This window comes from Muscardinus avellanarius (genome assembly GCF_963383645.1).
Source record: "Muscardinus avellanarius genome assembly, chromosome: 12".
Taxonomy (NCBI): domain Eukaryota; kingdom Metazoa; phylum Chordata; class Mammalia; order Rodentia; family Gliridae; genus Muscardinus; species Muscardinus avellanarius.
The window spans coordinates 107,107,404-107,126,781 of NC_137798.1; the positions used below are offsets into that span (position 1 = coordinate 107,107,404).

At 62.1% G+C, this 19,378-nt stretch overlaps 1 protein-coding gene across 1 annotated transcript in view; it reads right to left on the minus strand.

Moving 5' to 3' along the window:
• Positions 1 to 17,385, minus strand: part of AHNAK2 (AHNAK nucleoprotein 2) — a gene marked incomplete at both ends in the record, with an annotated part of 37,663 nt that extends 20,278 nt beyond the window's left edge. The window contains 6 exons of the mRNA XM_080707240.1: positions 57 to 241; positions 492 to 642; positions 1,279 to 1,380; positions 1,843 to 1,941; positions 2,060 to 2,118; positions 17,331 to 17,385. Of these exons, the coding sequence (XP_080563366.1) occupies positions 57 to 241; positions 492 to 642; positions 1,279 to 1,380; positions 1,843 to 1,941; positions 2,060 to 2,118; positions 17,331 to 17,385 (651 nt within the window). The remainder of the gene's footprint in view (positions 1 to 56; positions 242 to 491; positions 643 to 1,278; positions 1,381 to 1,842; positions 1,942 to 2,059; positions 2,119 to 17,330) is intronic.
• Positions 17,386 to 19,378: the final 1,993 nt, after the last annotated feature.

Sequence of the window (19,378 nt, forward strand, 5' to 3'; positions counted from 1 at the left end):
GCAGCTGTGGGGCGACTGTGGCCGCCCCGGGCAGCCTGGTGGGGCGGCGGGCTCACCTGTTTCTCCTGGCCCTTCAAGGCCCCCCGAGGGCCGCAGACAGCCCGCTCCGCATCCTCTCGGGCCGGGAGCTTCCGTCTGATTTTGAACTGCACCCTGTACGGCTCTGAGTACTGGAGGATCTTGAGAGCGTCTTCATATTCGATGTTGTCAAAGAACACGGTCGCGCTGAGCAGCTGATCGCCTGGAGGGAGAGGGGTTACTCAGGCTCAGCTGTGCTCTCACCTGCTGGAGAGGAGGGGCCCGGCGCTCCCCCTTAGACCACGGGAAGGTGGGGGTCCCTCGACCGCATGGCTGAGAACGCCAGGTGCAGTGGCTAGCTCCAGGCTGGAGGCTGAGCAGAGACCTGGGGTCACCCTGAGCTCCAGGTGGGACCCCATCCGTGTCCCCGCCTCGCGTGTGGATCTGGAGGCCAGGAAGGGAACGGCAGTCACCTTCTCTCAAGCTGAAGAGCCTGGCTGCTGAGGAGTCCTTCAGCACTTTCTTGACAAAGATCCCCTGGTCCCCTCCGCCGGTGACACTGTAGCCACTGGCTCCTGCCTCCGCCTCGGTCTCCAGCGTCACCTCCGTCGCCTCCTGCACAGCCTGGGGCAGAGGCACACGAGGCTGTGGTAAGCAGCGCCTGTCCCCCATGGGCGTCACCATCGCCCGTCACCCCCGGGGCAGAAGAGGTGGCACTGGCCAGGCGGGCCCAGGCTGCAGCATCCATAGTCGAAGGATGGCAGCTACAGGCAGCCTCAGGGGGGAGCCTCCCCTGCCCTCTCCCCTGGCCTGCCAGGACTCAGGCACAGACTGTCCATAGCCCCCAGGCCAGCAGGCAGAAGGGGCTCCTGCTAGCGCAGCGGCCAGCACCCTCCTGTGACAGCTGAAGCAGCGGTCACAAACAAGAGGCCCAGCGCGCCCACCCAGCAGTGACGGAAACACTGTGGGTAACAGGAAGCTGGTGTGGCCCCCCCAGGAAAGAGAGGCCCCCGTCCTGGGACGCAGAGCACCCATGGGCGGCACCTCCAGGCCTCACACCTGTTCCCTGCAGCCTGCACGTGCATCTGACCCTGCGTCACCCCACCGTTCAGATAAGAGAACAGGTCTGCATATGCGGGCCAAGCCAGGAGCTGCACAGCAGCTCCGGCAGCCCCTCCCCTCCCAGGCCTGGTCAGGGGACAGGAAGGCCCCTCCCCGGGCACGGCAGCCACCTCGCTCCCGAGCCCCTGCCAAGCCCACCTCTGGACAGCTCATCCTGGAGAAGGTCTGCGAGTCCCCCGAGTCCCGCTTCCACCAGGACCTCCGTCTCCCCGAGGAGCCTCGCCTGCCCGGGGTGTCTTCCTGCAGGTACAGGATCTGGGCGTTACCACCCACCCCAGCCCTGGGGGCCCAAAGCTGCCAGGGTGCAGTGTGCAGGGCAGCTGAGCCCTGGGCCAGGGAAAAGGCAGCTCTGGCCTCCCCCCGACAGTGGGCCCTCCGCGAGTCCCGTGGCAACTGGAGTTCAGTGCAGGGGGGAGCTTTGACAGGAGGGGTCTGTTGATAAACAAGTCACCTCCCTGGCTCCCCCAGCTCTCCTCTCCGAAGGCAGCCACACGGTTCCCGTGTGCACACCCCCGTGCCAGCAGCACAGCCCACACTCAGGAGCACGCGTGTCCCCCTCCACACGTGTGCTGGTGAGAAGAGCTGTACACTTCTTGGCCAGTGCAGGCAAGAGGCGGGCCCACACAGGGCCCTGCGGGTGCAGGCACTCTGGCTCTATGCCCAGCCTTCCCGCAGCCCACGCCCTCCCTCCCCCAGGCTCACCGGGGGTCCGAAGCCAGCTCCCTCGCGTGCACACTCGTAGACAGGCGAGGACCCCTGTGGTCGTGGCCGAATGGTCTGGTCCACAGGCCCTTCGGTCACCTGACCGGGGAGTGGAGAGAACCGCTTTACCTTCAGCCCCTCTGGCTCTTCCAGGGCCTGGGTCAGGATGGGGGTAGGGGTACGAGGAGGCCCCTCCCTCCCTGGTCCTCACACTTACAGACTGGTCCTCTTCAGTCTTCGCACCCGGCTCCTCGGGCTGCAGCTGCCGGCCAGACCCTGCAGAGAGACAGGCCGTCAGTGGAGACACACAGGGCCTGCTGGTGTGAATGCTCAGGGGCAGCACTGGACGGGGCGTGGTAGGGCGGGGCCATGGGCCGGGGCTGGGGGAGCCCAGGAGCTGTGCGGGACAGGGGTACAGGTCCAGTAGCAGCGGGCCGGGGAAGGGTGAGCCCAGACACTGTGCATAGACTTTGCAGGTTTAGTGTAAAAGTTACTATGGAAACACAAACCATAACCATGCCCTGTGGGCTGAACTCAGAATCCACAATTTCTACAATATATTGTCTTAAATGTCCAGCATTCCACAAAAAAAAAAAAAAAAAAAAGGAAGACGGTATGAACCACACTGAGGGGCAGAACAGCTAATGGAAACTGTCTCTAAAATTCCCACGATACTGGATTTAACCGACTTCAAAGCACTGTTAACAGTATATAAGAAAAACTACTGGAGCTGGCACACAGTGGCCCATTCCTGTGACCCTAGTACTTGGGAGGCTGAGACAGGAGGATCACAGAGTCAAGGCCAGCATGCCATAACACAGCGAGACCTGGGGTGTAGCGCAGAGGTACCAAACCCCAGTTCACTCCTCAGTAACACACATATGCGTGTGCACACACATACACACAGAAAAAAAACTAAATAAAACCATGTTTAAGGATTTAATAGAAAATATGAGGCCAGTGCTCATGAACGGGGAATCTCACCAAGACATAAACTCGGCCCAGAATGTGGTGCGCGCCTGTGATCCCAGCACTTGGGAGACTAAGACAGGAGGACTGCAGGTTTGAGGCTAGCCTCAGCACTGTAATAGACCCTGTTTCAAAATAAAAATAAAATGTAAAAAAAGGACTGAGGTGTAGCTTAAAGGTAGAAAGCCACCGGGTTCAATAAATAAAGGAGGGAAGGAAGGAAGAAAAGATACTTTTTAAAAGCCAAATGAAAATTCTGGAGTTAAGAATTTACTCACTGCAGATCTGAGATACCAAATAAAACACTGTAAACTTGTGGATTAACAGGTATTAAACATGCTGGCTGTGGTGGCACACGCTGGCAATCCCAGAACTTGGGAGGCCGAGACACGAGGATCATGGTTCACGGCCAGCCTCAGCTACTTACGAGGCCCTCTGCAACTTAGCGAGACCCTGTTTCCAAATAAAGAATAAAATAGGGCTGGAGTGTAGCTCGGACGTAGAAAGCCTCTGGGTTCGATCCCCTGGAGCCCCACACACAGACATTAAACGATCTGAAGAACAGAGGAGGACAGACTGAAGAAACATGAGCAGCCCCAGAGATCTGTGGAATGCATTACGAATCAGAGAAAGAAGCAGAAGAAATGGGGAAGCCAGGGCTGAGAACAAGCCCCAGACCCGAGCAGCAGGAGCGTCCCGGCCAGACGCCCGTGAGAGGCCGTCGCTGGAAGAGGCAGGGCGCCTGGACGTGCTCGCCACACCTGCCCGCCCGTCAGAAGCGCGGAGCTGCAGGACGGCAGCGAGTCGTCACAGCGCCCAAGGCAAAAGGGGCCAGCCACGGACCCGAGCGCCAGCAACGGGCTCCTGAGTGAAGCCAGACTGAGTCGCTGCCCACGGCACCGCCGCGCCACGAGCAAGCGAGGCCTTCGGAGCCGAGGCCAGCGCTCGCAGCCGCAGAGGGAGCGCGATGGTTCAATGTCCTGTATCGCAAGAAAAGGAAGAAAAATGGTTCACGACACCACCGTAACGCCGCCGTCTTAAAAAAGGTATCGCCCGCATGGTGGAGCATGTCTGTAATCCCAGTACTCGGGAGGCTGAGACAGGCAGGAGGATTACAGGTTTAACACCAGTCTCAGCAGTTTAGGAAGACCTGTTGCAAAACAAAAAATTTAAGCCGGGCGTGGTGGCGCACGCTTGTGATCCCAGCATTCAGAGGCTGAGACAGGAGGATCTGGGTTCTCGGACAGCCTCAGCTGCTTAGCGAGGCCCTTTGCAACCCAGTGAGACTCTGTTTCAAAATAAAGAATATAAAAATAGGCCTGGGGGTGTAGCTCAGAGGTCGAGTGCCCCTGGGTTCCATCCCCAGTTCCATAAATAAATAAATAAATAAATAAAATAGGCCTGGGGGTGTAGCTCAGAGGTCGAGTGCCGCTGGACTTAATCCCCAGCACCTCCCCCCACATACTAAAGGCCAATTAGCAAAGGAAGAAATGGCCAAAGCCTGCCTCGGCAGGACAGTGCAGATGGGAACCCACAGAGCAAGAGAGATGCCGGGACAGACTCACACCTGCCCAAAGCCGCGGGTGGGGCAGGGCCGTGGGACCCCCCCACCCGGGAAGCACACCCACCTGACCGCCTCAGCCACGGGAAGCAGGAGCCTCGTGGGCTCGTGAGTCCAGGGTGGAAGTTTAACAGCAGACACTTTCAGAAGACAAGGAGAAATTACTTTGGAGTACTGAAAACATTCTTGAACAGGACACAAAAATGGCACCCAAAGGAAGCAACTGAGAAATTGCTCTCCCAATGAAAAGCTTCTGCTCCCGCGGCTCGGATCTGCCAAGGCGTCTGCGATCGTTCACCAACTCGGGCCTCCCGTCCGGAGGGGCCAAGGGCGCCAAAAGCCAAGAAAGGGGCGAGCAGCCCCCAGGAAAATGGGCGCGACGGCACCGGGAAGGCCTTGCGCCAGCAGGCGCTCAGCCCTGGCCGGGTGTGGCGTGCGCGGCGCCCAGCGTCCCCGGGCGGGAGAAGGCCTGGCCGCCTTGATGGTGACCAGGACATGGCACGTCCTGTCCCATGTGGGCACGGGCAGACTGGCAGAACCTCTCTGCAAAGTGGCCTGGCCGTGTCTCCCATGACTGCTGTCTCCGACCTGGTGGCCCAGCGACTCTGTAGCTGGGTACACGCAAACCAAACGCGTGCGCGGAAGATGTGCGTACAAATGTGCACCTTGGTACTGTGCGCAGCACCCAGAAGTCTGAGTCAGGAAGATTCAAATATCCGTTAACAATAGGATGAAAACCAAAAAACTGGGATGTTTTTTCAACAGGTATTCCAGAGCAATGAGAAGGGGCGGAGTGCTTAAATGTGCAGGGGGTGAATTTCACAGAGTACCCTGACGTGGAGCTAGCTCCTCTAGCCAGGGTGTGGTGATGCACCTGCAATCCTCCTACTTGGAGGCTGAGACGGGATGGGGGGGGGCCTCAGGATTGAGGCCAACCTCCGCAATTTAGAAAGACGCCCAGCAGCCTAGTGAGACTGTTTCAAAAAATAACAACAAGAAAAAAATTGCAAAAGGGCCGGGGGCGTAGCTTGGAAGTAGAGTGCCCCTGGGCTTAATCCCCAGGAACACTCACTCACACTCACTCTCGCACACGGAGAGGCCCCCACAGGACTCAACAGCGGCTGCAAGTCCTGGAAGCACAGGAGGAAAGGTCTCCTCACCCGGGAAACTGGTCACTCGAGTGCTCCCTTTCTCAATAAAATGTTTACAATTCCTTATAAAACCAAACCGAGGAAATTATAAACTTTATGCCAATAAATGAAAGACTTAGACCAATTGTAAAAACACAGCACCAGAAAATAACTTAGCAAGACCCTGTTTCAAGCTGGGCGTGGTGGGCACGCTTGTAATCCCCACGCTTGGGAGGCGGAGACAGGAGGATCGCGCAGGTTCGAAGCCAGCCGCGCTGGCCTAAGAGACCCTGTTTCCAAATGAAAATATGTAAAAATGGGTCTGGGAGTGTAGCCCGGAGGTAGAAGGGCTTCCGGGAACCCCAGTACCACACACACAATAAAAGACCCTGTTTCAAAATAAAAAAATAAAATACAGAAATACAGCAAAGTCCCCGTCTTCAGCCATCTTTGCTCCCAACCTCACACCGCCACCTGAGGCCAAGTGTGCTCACCAGCCCCAGAGACTCCTGCTTGCTCACGTTTGTTGGTCTTTTTTTTTTTTAGTTTTTTATGTATTTATGTATTTTTTTATATTTTATTTGGAAGCAGCGTCTCAGTAAGTTGCTGAGAGCCTCACTAGGTAGCTGAGGCTGGCTTCAAACCTGAGCGATCCTCCTGTCTCAGCCTCCCAAGCGCGGGGATTACAAGCGTGCGCCACCATGGCCGGCATATTTATGTATTTATGTATGTATGTATGCATGCATGTATTTATTGTGGTCCTGGGGATTGAACCCAGGGGCATTCTACCTCTGAGCTACACCCCGAGCCCTACTTATTATTCTTTATTTTGAAACAGGGTCTCACTCTGTTGCAGGGGGCCTCACTAAGTATCAGCTGAGGCTGTCCTCAAACCGTGATCCTCCAGTCTCAGCCTCCCAAATGCTGGGATTACAAGTGTGTGCCACCATGCCTGGCTTGTTCTATGGCCTTTTAAAAATGGTATGATATAGCCAGGCGTGGTGGCACACACTTGTAATCCCAGCATTTGGGAGGCTGAGACCGGAGGATCACGATTCAAGGACAGCCTCAGCTACTTAGTGAGGCCCTCCACAACTCAGTGAGACCCTGTTTCAAATTAAAGAATAAAAAATAGGGCAGGGGTGTAGCTCGGAGGTCGAATGCCCCTGGGTTCCATATCCAGACCTGGAAATAAATAAATAAATAAAAAATAAAATGATACGGTGTTATTCTAAGCGCTTTATCTGTGCTAAGTACTATGCTTATTTATCCAGAGAAAGGAAGCCAGTAAATGACTTGGGCCTAACCCAGCTTCTTGCTTAGTTTTGTGAATAAAGTTTTATTGGAGCCAGGTGTGGTGGCGCATGCTTGAAATCCCAGTACTTGGGAGGCTGAGACAGGTGGATCGTGGTTCTCAGACAGCTCAGCTACTTAGTGAGGCCCTCTGCAACTTAGTGAGACCCTGTTTCAAATAAAGAATAAAGAAATAGGGCTGGGTGTAGCTTGGAGGTAGAATGCCCGTGGGTTCAATATCTAGTACCAAAAATAAAAAGGTTTTCTGTTTTTGTTTTTGGGTGTTTTTTTGTTGTTGTTTTTTTGGTGGTACTGGGGTTCCTGGAACCCCTTCTACCTCTGGGCTACACTCCCAGACCTATTTTATATATATTTTTATTTGGAAACAGAGTCTCTTAAGCCAGCAAGGCTGGCTTCAAACCTGTGCGATCCTTCTGTCTCCGCCTCCCAAGCTTGGGAATTACTGCGCCACCATGCCTGGCCAAAAAAAAAAGGTTTTATTGGAACACAGAAAAACAAATAAAATATTTCCCATAAACAGAACTCCAGGCCCAAACCCCTCTGAATTGTACCAAGTATTCAAAGGCAAGCACCCAGGGAGCTCCGCTGGGGTGGGGCCTGAGCTCCAGGGACTGCCTGGCCTGGAGCGCTGGGGACAGGGGTGCGGTGCCTGCCCTGCCCACACACCCAGGTACCTCCGGCCGGCCGTCAGGACCCCAGCTCATAAGCAGCCCAGCCGCTGCTGCAGATCCTGGAGGCGCGCCGTGGGGACCATGCACTTCCTATCCCCTGGCAGGGCCCGGCCCTGGAGACCTCCACTGGCGAGAGGAGCCCAGGCCCGCGGGAATCTGGGTTTGGCCGCTACTTCCTGGCCCTTAGACTGCATGACACAGAGCAGGCCCGGGCCCTCTCTGAGCTTGGGCTTCCTTCCCCACGGAGGCTGACGGGACACCCTGCCCGCCCTGGGCTGTGGACAGACACACCTGTCCCCAGGGGCTGTACCCGCTCGTCCCGCGAGCACTTGGCTGTGAGCACCTCACTCCTGCGTCCGCTAGGCCCTCTCTGCCCTCCTGCAAAGTGGCCCCTCGGGCTGTGGGAGGGTAGGGGACCAGTGCCCTGGGCTGGCTCTTCCAGGGAAGGTGGGCAGGCAGGGACTGCCCACTTCACTCTCTTCCCACTGCTCAGACCCTCAGGACACCTGGCCTCAGGCACAGTGTCCCCCGAGAACCCACGGCCCGGCCCTGCTCTAACCAGGCAGGAAGGGCTGAGCCGTCTCCCTGACCCGGAAGGACTTGGTGTGCCACCTGCCGGAGCTCCTGCCCTCAGACTGCACCCTGCTGCAGGGCCACCCAGTGCTCCCCTACAGCTGTTCCTGGTCGGAGTGTGGGGAATTCTGGGACTGTCCCCTTCCAGTTCGCGGGCGGCAGCCAATGAACACACGGCCTTGGCTTCCCTGCCCGGAACGTAGCATGGGAGTAAACTGAGGCTGGGAGAGGGGAGGCCGTTGACCTCACAGGACTCAGGGCAAGGAGGAGCCAGGACCAGCCTGAATTCTGGCCCACCCCAACTACCGGGTCACCTCAAGCAAGGCTGGGTACCTCAGCTCCCTCCCAGCCCAGCCAGTGGCAGCTGCTCCTGGTGTCCCAGGCACCGGCCTAGCTTGGGCATGGGTGGGGACTGGTCTGAGGAACTTCTCTGGACACCCAGCTGGCCCCTCTCCCTCCTGAGAGCCCAGCCGCCTTCTGGTCAGAGAGAGCAGGAGGCTCCATCCTGCAGGGCGGGTGGGCAGAGAAGGGACCCTCGAGGCAGGGGATGCAGACCGGGAGGGCAAGCAGCACAGGAGCTGAGCAGGGCAGGAAGAATGCCGTGGTCAGACAGGGCCCCGCCTACACCCTGAGAAGCTGCACCCTAAACCTGCTCCAGGGAGCTCACGGGCCCTTGAGGGAAGGTGTCGACAGTCTCAACCACCCTGGGAAACTGAGGGGCGGGCAGAGGGAGGCCAGTCCTGCCCCAGCCCTGCCCGGCTCAACAAGGGCCCCACGCTGCCCCGTCCCACCCTCCAGCCACCCTCGAGGGGGCGAGGAACGGAGGCCAGGAGGCCGTGTCCCCAGCCACACAGCTGGGGCGTGCCAGAACCCTCAGTACCCCAGGAGCTGGCATGGGCTCAGCCCAAGATGCACAAACAGGAAGGGGGAAATCCTGCCTGCCACAGGATAAGGCTGCCCTGCCCGCCTGGCCCGCTCTCCTGGGGGCAGTCTGTCCCAGTCCCCGACCTCCAGACCTCCAGCAAGCGTGGCCCCAGTCCTGAGGACAGCGGCCCACCACCCACAGACGAGTTCTGCAAGTGTCCAGGGCTGGCTGCCACTGCTGTCAGCCCTGGGCGCAGTGCTTGTTGACAGCCACCAGTGCCCCACTTCCCAGAGGCAACCAGGCGGCACACCTGGGCCAGGCCTGGCAGGTCTGGCTGCTGGCACCGACCGGGTGCCTCCCTGACGCCCTGCCCCTCGGGCGGCCCCCAGCCGCACAAACATCAGCACCACCTTCTCCTGGGCCTCACACTCCTGGAGCCAGCTGTGGGGTGGGCGGCCAGAAAAGCTTTACCATTCCTGTTGGGGCTGGGAGAGGGCAGGTGCTGTCCTGGAGGATGGGGGGAGGACACAAGGAGGGGGTGCAGAGGGAGGCATCCTGCCCAAAATGACCCTACACACAGCTACTCACAAGGCTCTCCAGAGCAGGGCCACAGAGTGGGGGAGGAAGTTTAATGAAACCCAAGTTTGCATGTAACCCCCCCAGAAGGACAATGGAGCCCTCCGAGAGGGAGACCACAGAGGTGGTCCATTCCTGCCGCAGAAGCGCCTGCAGAGGCCTCGCCTCCAAGCACCCCAACGAGGCCGGGGCAGTGGAGGCCGCTGCCCTGAGCTGGCACCCACACACTCTGCAGGCACCCAATCCCCACAGGGCCTCGCCCCATTCTGGAACTTCACAAGGAGAGTGCCAGGCTAGGCCGATGGTCACAAGACCTTGTAACCTTGTGGGCAACAGCCCTGGCAGCGGCCTGCCCACCCCTCCTGATGTACTGGAGACTACTCTGCGTGAGCCGGGCCTGGGCCCCACCTCAGCCAGGGCCAGGGCTCCTCTGCCACCCTGCGGGGCAGTGTAACCAGGAGGCCATTCACAGTGCCCTCTCCCGAAACAGCCTGTGCGGCTCCTGGCACTGCCCAGCCAAGGCCCTTCTGAGGCCGGCACTCACTGTTCCTGCAGGGCCCAGCGGCTCCTGTCTTGGGCTTTTCACGGCCGCTTCCTCCACCCAGCAGCCTCAGCTACCCTGACAAAACCAGCCCGTGCCAGAAGCTCGCTGCCACTTCGTGCACCGCCAGGCCCGGCCCTGCAAGGCCTTGCTCACTGAGCGCTCAGGAGGTGCAAGATAAATGCCAGTACAAGCCCACAGGTCTAGGGCGCCCTGTCCTCGCTCTCAGGGCAGCAGGTGCGCCCAGCCCATCGCCTGAACTGGAGACACTGAGGTGCCAGCGAGCCCACTAGCTCCAAAGGACTCAGCAGCCAGCAGAAGGGGCCCCTTCAGCAGCCACCCGCCCCAATGGGCCAGTCAACCCAAGTCTGCAACCAGGCCGTGCCTGAGCTGCCTCCCCAACCACCCCACCGGACAAGACCGGTGGACGCCATCTGAAGCCTCCCAGCCACCAGCCTGCCCTGGGGGATCCACGTCCTGCTGCTGATGGACAGCCATGTCCCGCACAGCCCAGGCTCCCTCCTGTTGAGGGCCGCTGCCCCCAAGGGCCCAGGGCCAGCTCGGAGCCCCACACCTCATGACCTGGGGCTGGGAGCTGGAGGGACCTCCTTCCACACCGCCTGGGGTGGAGACAGCCCCGCTGACATCCCTCCCAGCCTAGTTGGCCCTGGCACAAACCACCCAGCATAACAACCCTGCCCTGCACATCAGCAGGAGGGAGGGCTGAGTGGGCAGGGGTCGGACTCAGCCCTCCAGCCCCCCGCCGGCGTCCACCAGGCCCTCACTAACCTGCTTAAGGGAAGGGGGTGCCCGCTGGCGGAGGAGGCCGGTCTGGAGACACTCTCCCAAATGGCCCAGAAGAGAGTCTGAGCTGATTCCCTCTCCGCCCCTCCCAGGCAGGCCCTCCTCTCTGTGGCCCCTCCCCCACCATGCCCCTCCCCCCAGCCTCCTTGCCAGCCTCAGAGCCCTGCCAAGACCCCCACGCCCCACCAGAGGGAGAGGGAGTGGGTGGGTCCCCTCACAGGCCAGCGGGAGCCAGGGACCCCACCCTAGGTGCCCCCCCCCCCCGCCCAGGCAGCTGACTGGGGGAGGAAGCTGCCTCTCTGAGTCACCATGGCCAGCCCAGCAGGAGGGTGCCAGTGTGCCTGTCCTGCTGCCCATCCACAGGGACAAGAGAGAAGGCCCTCCAAGGCCCTGGGCCTCAGTTTCCCTGTGGGTATGGGGCAGAGGCTCAGAGCTGGCCTGGATGGGGATGCAGAAAAGGGAAGCTGAGGCAGACTCAGAGCAAGCCGGTGCCCACAGATGGGTCTGGCTGGAGCCCCGTCTGCCGGCCCCCCAGGGAGGCCGCCAGCTTCTGGGCCCAAACCCTCCAGCTCCGCCCTCAGAGCTGCAAGGTACCTTGCACCAGCCGAAGGCATCAGAAACAGCATTTCTTTTGTTTGCTTGCTATTTATTTATTTTTGGCACTGAAGATTAAAGGGCATTCTGCCTCTGAGCTGTGCCCCTGCTGCCCCTCCTGTTTGAAACAGGGTCTTGCTAACTAACTTAGCATGCAAACCTGCGGTGCCCTATGTCAGCCTCCCAAGTGCGGGGATCACAGGCCTGTGCCACTGAGCCCGGCCCCCAACAAGCATTTCTGACAGTGCCCCCGTCAAGTGGGTACACGCGGAGGCTGAGACACGGCTCCCGGGGCCCGTGGCCCCAGGTAACCTGCTATCCAGAGCTCATCTGCCTGGCCGCCTCCCTGTACCCTGGGCTCTGAGCACCAGGCCCTGGCTCTGGGCACCCAGCAGGCCTGGGCAGAACCCAGCAGCTGTGCTTGCTGCAGACCTGCCGAGATCCCAGGGCTGCCACGCCCTGTGCCCACAGCCCAGGGGACGGCCTGCTGACTGTGGGCAACGCACCCCATGCATGCTGGAGCAGGCCCGCACAGCTGAGGGGCTGAGGTTGGGGCCTAGCCAGGGCCTCCACTGGGACTTGGAAGCCAGGGCAATGCCAGCCTGAGGCGAGGTAGGAGAGAAGGGGCCGCACGCTGAGGCTCCGAGGTAGGAGAGAACAGGGAGGTAGGGCAGATGGGGAGGGGCGCGCAGGCACACCCAGCCCTGGGAGGTGAGGGGCAGGCCCCAGGCCTCTCCAGGTCTCCCCCTGACCCTGCCCTGAAAGGTCTGCTGTAAAAACCTAACGGTCACGGCGTAGAAATGACTCTATTTACGCTGGGACTGGCGAGCTGGCCAGGCCTGCTCATGACTGCTCCAGGGCCCCACTCCTAACAGCTCTCACCTGGGAACTTTGTTTACTGCCTGACACCCCACCACACTGTCAACTCCCCGGGTAGAGCAGTTGAGTCAGCAAGGAGCCCCGGGGCAGGCCTAGCTGGAACGCAACTAGGACTGCTGGCACCCAGCAGCCCCGCTGACACCCTGTTCTCTCCTGAGCCTGTGTATCCAAACAGTAAGACTTCCCCAAAGCTCTGGGGCCCACTATGGCCTCTGGACTTTGCTGCCCCCCTCTGGCTCCCCTTTCACACCTCCCTGGGAGCCTTTGTTGAGGTCCCACGCCCTGCACCCACCCCCTAGGCACCTGGAAACCCCAGCCACTCACTCTGAGGCTCCCGCCCTGCCCGGCTCCCAACTGACAGGTGTCTGGTGCTGGCAGGATGTTGGGGGCATGCTGGGAGGTCAGGCCAGAGGCCCAGGGCCCTGGACTCAGATCCACAATCACCACATTGGCAAGAGCCTGGGCTGCCACCCCTCTGGACCTGTTCCTGGCTCACCTGACCTGGCCCCAACAGGCCTTCCTGCCTGCTCAGGCCCCAGAGACCCCACTGCTGGCCCCTGGCTCCAGGTGGCCAGGTGCGGTGGCCGGGCAGGCGGTAGGCCAGTGGAGGGGCCATGTATCTAGACGTGCCCTGAACCTCCCCCCCCCCCAGTCTGCAGGGGAGCGTGGCCGGCTGGGTGCAACTCTGGTGAGTCAGCCAGCCTGGAGGCCAAGGTGGGAGTTGGGCATTCCCCGGGGATGCGTCACAGAGGAGCCTCGGTGCTGCTGTACCCGGAAGACAAGACGAGGTGTCCCTGGCTGGCACCCCTGGGAGACAGCCTCCTCCCGCCCACAGAGGGCCTCGTTCTCAAAAAATAAGGGCAGTGCCAGCGAGGGGGGGCAGGGAAGCCTGGGTGGGGGTCAGCGCCCTGGCTAACCCCGCAGGCAGGCCCCACTAGGCCCACCACCCCAGAGTGGGGGCTTGACTCAGCTGGGGAGTCACGGGGGCCCCTGTGCGGCCCCAGCAGGCAGGGTCTAGCACAGCACAGGACGGCACGCCCAAGCGATCCACGCAGGCCCTGTGCTGACCGGGAGACCCAGCTCTCAGACATCCTGTCAGCCGCAGTGTCCCCGGGTGCTGGGCCCTGCATCCTGAACTCCTGCCCAAGAATGACCGGCAACTGCCCACCATCCCAGCTCCACGGCAGGGGCAAGATGTGCCAGGAAGCAAAGTCCCACCCAAAAGGTCTCTGGAGAGGGGGCCCACATGGCACCCACCCTACCAATACCCACCCTGGGTTGAGCCGGGAGGGCTGCTGGAACCCGGCAAGGGTGGCTAGAAGCGCTTCTGCCAGGCTGGGGGCGCAGGCGCGGGGAGCACACCTCCCGCCCTGGGTCTCCTGGGCCCAGCTCCAATTTTCCATTTGAGAAAGTGTTTCTGACTATTAAATATTTATCCCAGCAAGACAAGTCTTGGCTCCACGGGCCTATGGCTTCCAAAAAAAGAAAAATAAAGGGAAACAAGGAGGCAGAGGCGGGAGGGCGTGGCCGGGTGACACCCCTGGCCGCCTGGGAGGAGGGGAGGCGGGCAGCGAGGCGGTCCGTGTCCAGCTAAGCCCCATCCAGTCTCCACCCCCTCAGGGCCCGTCTCTCCAGTCTGGTCTCTCACCCTGGAACTGCCCTAAAACCCTTTGGGGCTCAACACAACCCTCCCTGGAGCAGCTGCCCTGCCTCCTCTCCATCCTCACCCCCAGACCCACCTTGCCGGTTGTGAGTTGCCTGTGGCATCCTGCCCACTCTCCCACCTCTGCCAGAGCCCCGCCTTCGCCGCCCGCCCGCCTGCCCTTCTTAGTGAAGCCCCAGGTCTCCACTGGGCTGGCCCCTCTTCCAGGAAGCTCCCCAGGAGCCTGAGGCCACGAGACTACCCAAGCACCTGTCTGGAGTGTGCACAGCAAACACTGGGTGTGTCCTCGCTCCAGCGTGTGGCCGCCCAGGTCCCAGCGTCCCTAGGGCACACTGGCTCTGGATGGCTCTGACATAGACGGACAGTAGACGGGCAGACAGAACGGCCTGCAGGGTCTGCCTCCTCCTGGGGGCCCACACTCCTGGAGGAGTGGGTGGCAGGGCCCCCAGGTAGCCAGTGCCCCACCCGAGCTTCAGGGCCAGGGTCTTTCCTGCCTGGCCCTTGCATTCCCCCATGCCCGGAGCAAGCCAGCCCAAGCAGGACACGAAACACAGGGGCTTCAGCAAAAGGGTCATGGGAGGCAGGGTGCAGCATGGGGGCCGGGAGAACTGGGGCCAGCCCAGCAATCTGGGGGCTACCTGGAAGAGGCAGCAGCTGGTCTAGCCCAGGGCAGAGATGCTCATGCAGGCAGAGGAGGAAATGAGGGCATTCCTGCTCTGGGCCGGTCACGGTGTGCCCTGGTGGGGGCGGGCACACAGGGGCCTGGCACAGGGATGATCGGGCTCAGCCTGCTCCACCCTCCTGTCTACCGCGGGCCCGCCTACCCCTTTCCCTGGCTGCACCAGGGGGCACAGCCTGAGGCCTGGGGCAGGCATCAGAGGCAGGAGGCAGCCCAGGCCCATCCCTGGGCCACCCAGCTAGAATGGCCAGGTTGGAAAACAACTTGGGGCGTTGTCCAGAACGCACAGCCACCACGCACCGCTGTAGCTCCTGAGAGCCTGCCTCGCTGGAGGGGAGCCGGCCCAGGACGGCCTCCTCAGTACCTGCCCACCATGGACACGGGTAGGCTGAGGAGGCCAGGGGAGCCCTGGTCCCCGCCTGGGCGGGGCAGAGCGAGCACCTGTCAGACCCGCAGCTCGCTGCCCAGTGTGCCGGGCGGTGCTCCAGGCCAGACCCAGACAGCACCACTTTGGTGCGAGGCCTCCTGGCCACCCAGCTGCAGTGCAGCATGGCAAACTGAGCAGTCCTGTGGACAGAGGCGAGACCCAGCCCACAGCAAGGCCTGGCACCTGCCTTTGCGCCCCACGGCCGGCCACGAGAGGCACCAGCCAGGCGCAGCGGAGGCCGCCACAGGGGCTGCCCCCTACTGCAGTCTCTCGGGGAACGGGTCTGGTCATGCCATGGCCCCCACGCTGAAGGAGCTCGCCCAGACGTCCCTCATAGTGGACATACACTGGTGTTCCCTGGCGTGCAGTTGGGGAGCACTCAGCCAAGCCAGGGCTTGCCGTGCCTGTCACTGACTACCAGGACTCGGCTCTGCCTTGGGAAGGAAGGGGTGTGACGTTCAGCACCCACGGGGTGGACCTCGTGGTGTCGCAGCCAGGAGCCCCACGCGGGGTGGACCAGCACCCCTAGACTGGGCGGATCCCTGTGCAGAACCACAAGCATCCTGTTCCCAGCACAGCCACCAGGGGTCAGGCTCAGAGGACCGGCAGGAAGGTACGAATGGCAGCTTTGGGCTGGGCTGCGCTGGGCTGGGCAGGGCCGGCTCCGCTCTGGCCTGCTGGAAAGGGCCTGAGCAAATGCTCAGCAGGGTCCTTACCAGGAACACACGCCCCTGGGCCCTGTGGAGGGCTGCGGAGGGCCTGGGACTCTGCCCTGGACCGGACACCAGGGCTCTGATGCCGCAGGTCCACCGAGGCTGCAGTGAGGCCGCTGACCTCACTCCCCGAGCCAGGTGGCTTTGGAGACGAGACACGAGGAGGGTCTGCCCCGCAAAGCCAGACTCAGGAAATCAGGGCTCCAGCCAGGAGGAGCGCCCGGCTCAGGCCAAGGTGCAGCAGGGCGGGGCACACACCATAGACCCTGCATCTGGGGGCGCAGGCCCGGGCGGGGTGAGGAGGAGGCCGGTGGGAGCAGCCGCACAGGGGCACCCGTGCCCTCAGAGCCCCCACTCTTCTCCCTCTGGTGAGGCAGTGAAGTGGACAGGGCTAGCCATGGTAAGGGGAAGTGGCCGGCTTCTCCACCAGACCCACCAACTCTCCCATGGGGCAGGGGAGGCCCAAACTGGAGGACCAGGGGGAGAACTGCAGGCTCCCTCTCTGGCAGACCCTCCGGCCAAGCCTCCCACGGGGGCTCACTTCTTTACGACAAATGGACCAGGGGGCCTTGGGCCTCCCACTGCAGGTGGGGACACGCCCATGCAGTGGCCATCCGCGTCGCTGACCTCTGCTTTCCCCAAGGAGTGGGGTCCGGGCCGCCCAGCCCCCTTGCCAGCGGCTGGCCAGGTGCCCTGGGTGTGGCCAGGATGCTGCAGTTACTGACCCAGAGCCTGAAGGACAGCCCCCTGCTGCCCCGCCCTGCGCTCAAGATGCTGAGATCCCCAGGCCCAGGGTAGGGTGGACAAAGCGACCCAGCACCCATTTTGTAGCAGAGGCTTGGGGGGGTACAGACCACCCCTGGGGTTCACCCTCCTTTGCCCAGTGCAGGGGGACCCCGTGGCTTGGACTGAGTGAGACCCCACTCAGACCCCTTCCGAAGCCTCAGGCCTAGTCCTGCCACATCCACCACCTAGCTGGTGACCCCAACACACAGGAGCCACACCGTGACCCAGCCCAGCCCCAGGAAGCCCTGGGGTAAGGCCAAGGCCTAACTCCTGGCCCAGCCAGGCCGCTCCCCACAAAGCAGGTCAGAGGCGGCATTGTCAGCGACGCTCTGGGGTGGGCAGCACCTGTCCCGCCCCCCTCGCCCCACAAGAGAGCGCCCAGAGGGTCAGGCAAAGGGATGGTGGTGGAAAGGTGGGTGATGAGAGAGAGAGAGAGAGAGAGAGAGAGAGAGAGAGAGAGAGAGAGAGAGAGAGAGAGAATGGCAGAGGCAGGCAGGGCAGTGCTGGGCAGAGCCAGGAGCAGGAGCCACAGAGAGCGATGAAAACCAGAGAGCCAGAGAGAAACCGTGAGCAGCAGAGGGTGTGGGGGTCCGGGGAGGCAGGGCAGGCGCCAGGCGGGACGCAGGGGAGAGGCGGAGACCCCAGCCCAGCCTGGCACCCGAAGCGCCAGACTCGCCCAGGCCTCGCGCCCGCCGCGGAGCCCACCCGCCCGGGGGAGCGGGCTGCAGGCTGGGGAGGCGCACCGCTGCCGGGGGCTCCGGGCCAGGTGGGCAGCACCACGTGGAAGCAGTCGCACATCGTGGCAGCTGAGCGGTGCGGGCCCACTGCGGCCCGGCGCGTCCAGTCGCCGTCCCGGCTCGGCTCCGGCGCTCGGCCTGGCTGCCCAGCGCTGCGGCGGGCGGCCCGCCTCCGACTGGCGGCCTCGGACTGCGGACACCGCCGGCACCTCGGACACGCCGCGCCGGACCCGCCCTGGCCCGCCCACCACGCGCCGGCCACTCGCGGCGAGGGCGCGGGCGGCGCCACCGGCCTCATTCAGCCCATTGGCTGAGCCCGCCGCGGCCCGCCCCGGGCCCCGCCCGCCCCTGCGGAGGACTCGCCTCCCCCCGGCCAGCCTCCTGGACTGCGGAAGCCCCTACCGTCAAGCTGGGGGCAGGAGGGGTGCGGGAGCCCAGGGCGGTGATGGCCTGTCATCTGGGGAAGGGAGGGGACCGGCTAGAAGACGGCTCAGGGCTGGTGGAGGCCCAGGCAAACCTGCAGAGCTGAGGAGCTCTGCTGAGCACCGTGGGCTGGGGAGGGTTCCTGACAGACTGCCGAAGCTGGGACCCGAAGGGATGAGCTGGGAGCCAGCTAGGGCAGTGTTCTGGACGGAGGACCAAGAGTAGGGTAGGTGCTAGCCAGGCAAGGTGGGACATGCCTGTGTGCTTGGGAGGCTGAGGCTGAAGGATCACAGGTGTGAGGCCAGCTTCAGCAACTTAGGAGAATAGGTGGAGAGGATCAGGGCAGGACAGCTGAAGCCGAAAGTCTGCAGGGCTCAGGGACCCCAGCAGGTGGGCTCCGAGCAAGGTCCGCCCGGGCAGCAGGGGTCGGGGTGAACACTTCTAAAAGTCCAGAGCAGGCAAGTGGGGAGGGAGCCAGAGGCAGGGGACCTCAGGGAGGCCACAGAAGGGACCTGGCGAGGCCCGAGGTGGGCTAGGCCAGAAGCCCTCCTGGGCTCCACTGGGCACCTGCACAGGGCTACATCTGGGTCGGGCAAGGCCCAAGAATTGTTTTCACAGAAGCAGAGTTGGCTGGTGCCTGGCCTGTAAAGACCTGAGGGTGGGCAGAGTCCTGCACGCATAACAGGCCCAAGCAGACCTGGACGGGCTGGCCACCGCCCAGGAGGACCGTTCCTAGCCCTGAGCTGGTTCTACTGGACACACACACACGTTCCTGGGGCAGGAGCTGACTTAGGGGCAGTGGAGGCTCTGGAGTCTAGGAGAGGCCAGGCTGAAAAGGACCACACAGACACCCCCACACACACATGCACACACACACACACATGCACACACACACACACACACACACACACACACGCAAAGTCACACACACCAGTACATAGTCCCCTTGGACATGTCCCAGTCTGAGGAGACATGCACACACACACCCAGACACGCTCACATGCATGTCTATGAACAACGGGACTCAGGCGTGTACCCGCTGCACACACGGGTGCTCCATGCTCCCTGGCTCATGCGGGCCCAGGTGGGCAGGCGGGTGAGTCACTGGTGGTTCCCGGCAGTTGGTCTGCAGACACTGGGCGGCCAGCCAGCAGCAGGGCACATGGACACTAGAGGTGCTGCCGGGAAGGGGCCCTGGCGGCCTCCTCTGCAGACGATGGGCGCGGCCCTGCCTCTCAGGCGGGCACACTGGAGCCTCCAATGGGAAGGGGCCCTGGCGGCCCTCTCAGGTGGGGACACTGGGTCTTGCCTCATTCTCTGCTGCAGAGAGAGCTCAGTTGTGTGCTGGGCGTGGGCATTTCTGTCTGCGCCTCACGGCGCCTCCGTGTGTCTGCCGGGATCTGCGAGGGCTCTCAGCCGGCCGGTCCGCTCTGCCTGACTCTGGCTTCGGGGGCCATGGACAGGGCACGGGGCGGGGGCTGGGAACAAGGGCCAGTTTTTCCTAATCAGGAACCTTAGGCACTGACGCAGCTCTGCATCCCCGTCCCATTGCGCGCATGGCGTTGGTGGGGTCGCATGCCCCCGGGGCCCTCAGATGCAGTGACCTCATCCACTTGACCTATGACATGCTG